General features: G+C 31.4%; 1 protein-coding gene across 1 annotated transcript in view; it reads right to left on the reverse strand.

Annotated features, from left to right (window-relative positions):
• The window catches only part of LOC103610364 (uncharacterized protein KIAA1377-like), a 34,950-nt gene that overhangs the window by 15,112 nt on the left and 16,374 nt on the right, over positions 1–3,464 (reverse strand). The window contains exon 4 of the mRNA XM_008594547.1: positions 498–607. Coding sequence (XP_008592769.1) covers positions 498–607 — 110 coding nt within the window. The remainder of the gene's footprint in view (positions 1–497; positions 608–3,464) is intronic.

Consider the following 3,464-nt stretch of genomic DNA (forward strand, 5'->3'; position numbering starts at 1 on the left):
ATCCCTGGAGAACTATATAACTCATCCAATTTTCCTTTTTGCCATGTTTTTCAGGAGGCTCAGATCTAAATAGGACACTCAGTCACATGAACTACATCGGTTTTATGATTAGCATAGTTGCTTCCTCCATCCATGCCTCCAATTTCTTTTTCTTTTTTTAATGTAAATTTAAATAACTTTGTGGAATTTTGTTGTGAATGTTCTTATTTTTTTCAGAGTTAGCTATTAATAATAAAATAGCAATAGCTATTTCTTTAAGTTGGTTTAAAATCTTCATTAGTAACTGATCATATAGGCTCATTAGAACATATCAAATAAGTATAGTACAATAAGTTCCTAGCATAGAGACTACCAGACTACTTCATAAACAGCTTTTATAAAATTTATTTTTGGTTGTAGTATACAGTTTACAGCAAGAGCATAGTCCTTTAAGAATGCATTGTTTTTCAAGCAAATTTTCACTATTGGAAAGAGATTTTTACTAATACTGTACTTACGTTCATTTCCTCACTGTACTTCTGTCCTACAGATCCGGGGTTTTGTCTTTTCTGCTCTAAAAGACTTTGCTTCTTTTCAATAATTCGTTTTCTTCTCATAATAGTAAAATCTTAAACAAATGCCAGCACAATGTCAAAAATTATGCAAGTTGATAGATAATACTCATACACATTCACTGAAAACTTTCAAGTTACCTTCACACATCATAGAAAACTCATTCATTCGGTCAGCAGACTTTTTAGAGCTCTCCTTATCCATTCTATGCATGGCACAATTGTAATGATGAGTTCAACAAAATTCTTGCTTCTGAGGAGTTTGTAGTTTAGAACAGTAACCTCCAAAGTATGGTGCGTGAATACCAGGAGGATAAATAAGATAATCCACTGGTGTGCAGAAAGAACATAAAAGAATTCCAATTTATGTTCATAATCTAGAATTTAAACTGTACTCACGTTAATATGTGGTTGATACTGGTACTCGTTAGTTTGCAAGGGAGATAGTCATACATTGCATAAGTAAACTCAGTTATCTTTCATAAAGGAAGAGTAGAAATTCCAATTGTGAAAGGTTGGCTGTAGTATCATCATTCATTAGTGCTCTTTACCTTCCAGCAATGTACTAAAATTTATGAGTGCCCAGGTAAGTGGATTTATGTGTATCTTGTAGTATCTGAACAAGTCCTTACAAAACGGGAAAGTGGCCGAAAAAACTTTTGAAGGGTTTCCATTCTATGTGTCATGTTTTATTATTTAAGGTGAGTTGTGGGTATGTGAATGTTTATTATATTATTCTTCTATGCTTTTTCTATGACTATTTAATTAAAAACATTATCACAAAATTACAGATCAAATTTAATAATAATGCAGAGACATGAACAAGAAAATAGCAGAGCTGACACATCCCTTATTCTCATTACTAACTCTTTGCCACATAATGACAATAGCAGTATAATTATATCTGTAACATTAGTACCACAAATTCAAAAATTATCAAAAATCTGTAACAGTAAATTTTACTCTAAATATATATAGTGCTGTGTGATATTAGCTAATGATATTATATGGAATAAAGTTTTTATAATTGATAAGACATTTGAAAACTAAGCAGAGTATTACCAATATACGAGAGCAAAAGTATTATATATGTTATTAATACATAAATTACTTTTATAATTATTTAAAATATATTATAAAATACAAAATTTTATTTTATTTTTTACTTTTGCAGAAAGATTTATTTTTCCTTTTTTTAAAATACAAAATTTTAAAATTATTTCAAAAGTTTTTACTTCATCTTTATCTCATTTTAAAAAAAATTCCATTTCTGGTTAAGTATCTTAATGTACATATTAGTACAGTAATGCATATGTGTGGCATATAGGTATATGCTCAAATTTTTATTAATAGTGATATAATGAAAAATATTGGAATCCTCTGGTCTAGAATAATGTTCAAAAATTTAAATTGATTATTACAGAAAAATGCTTAAATTGTATGTAGAGCTATAAACAGAATTAAATGAAAGCACAAAGTATACCTTGACTTTGCAGGAATCAAGAAAGGTTTCACAGAGAAGGTTATGCCTGAGCTTTGTCTTAAAGGAATAGTAGGTTCCGAAGTAAAAGGGCACTTTGAGTTAGAAAGATCATTTATGTGCAAAATCACAAAGTAACAATGATGCAGAGTTAACTTTTTGGGGGCTGAGGGGTGCAAAATTCAACTGGCCTGAGACATAGAATATGAAGATGTGTGTGAGCACATAACTGTCTTGGGAAGTACAGGGCAGTGTGCTCATGTGCTCTATAATAGGAGTTCAGGTGGGAGAAAAAAAGTAAAATATTTTGAGCTCTGAAAAGATACAAAAAGGCCTTCAACTTTCAGGAAAGTTGGTCAGTAATTGAACATTGATCTTTGAGAGTAAGAAACAATAACATAATTCTTGCTAATATTTATTTAGCATTTATATTTTGCCAAGTATTGTTCTAAGGGCTATGGGCATTTTATCATCACTACTTTTACAGATAAAGAAATGATGTCACAGGAGGGGATAAGGAACGTGCCCAAGGTCATAGAGCCAGTAAGAGGCAAAGCTGGGATTCAGCTTCAATCAGTTGGGCTCCAAAATCTAAAATTCTAGCTCTTACCCAGGATGCTAGTAACTTTCATTGTGATTTAACATATTTAACATATTTGTTTCACAGAAATAAATCTGTTTTGCATTGTGACCCATGATACACATACAGATTTATAAAACATATTTAACCCTCATAACATATGATGCCCTCTGGTATTTTCTGTACTAGAACATTCTAATTCTGAAATTAGATTTCATGAAAAAAAAATACTGATTACCAGTCATTAAGTTGATTTCACAATCCGCTAATGAATCATGATCTACAGTTTAAAAAGGACTGTGTCATGTTTATTTCCAACTATATGAGTATGTTAATATGCTAGATATACTACACATACTAAATGCAATAGTTTCCAGTGAGATAATTTGGGCAGCAGTACAGTTTCTATACTGTTTTCTATGCTTGGAATTCTCTTCCTCTAAATCTTGTAAATTCCGCATCTTTCTTTTTTTGAAGAGCTTAAAAAATACCTTAAATGAAAATCTCCTTGACCACATGACCGCTGTGTCAAAATTTTATCTCANACCTCTGTCTCAAACAGCCACATGTAACTCTTTATTCATTTGTTGTTGGACTGTAATTAAGAAGATACCATTATGAACTTCAAGGTCCCCTATAAAAGGTCCTCCATGGGAAATGTCTTTTAAAACATTGTACCCCAAACAACAACATACTTATCAAAATCCCTGGAGAACTATATAACTCATCCAATTTTCCTTTTTGCCATGTTTTTCAGGAGGCTCAGATCTAAATAGGACACTCAGTCACATGGAACTACATCGGTTTTATGATTAGCATAGTTGCTTCCTCCATCCATGCCTCCAATTTCTTT

Source organism: Galeopterus variegatus, unplaced genomic scaffold (assembly GCF_000696425.1).
Source record: "Galeopterus variegatus unplaced genomic scaffold, G_variegatus-3.0.2 Scaffold11018, whole genome shotgun sequence".
Classification (NCBI taxonomy): Eukaryota; Metazoa; Chordata; class Mammalia; order Dermoptera; family Cynocephalidae; genus Galeopterus; species Galeopterus variegatus.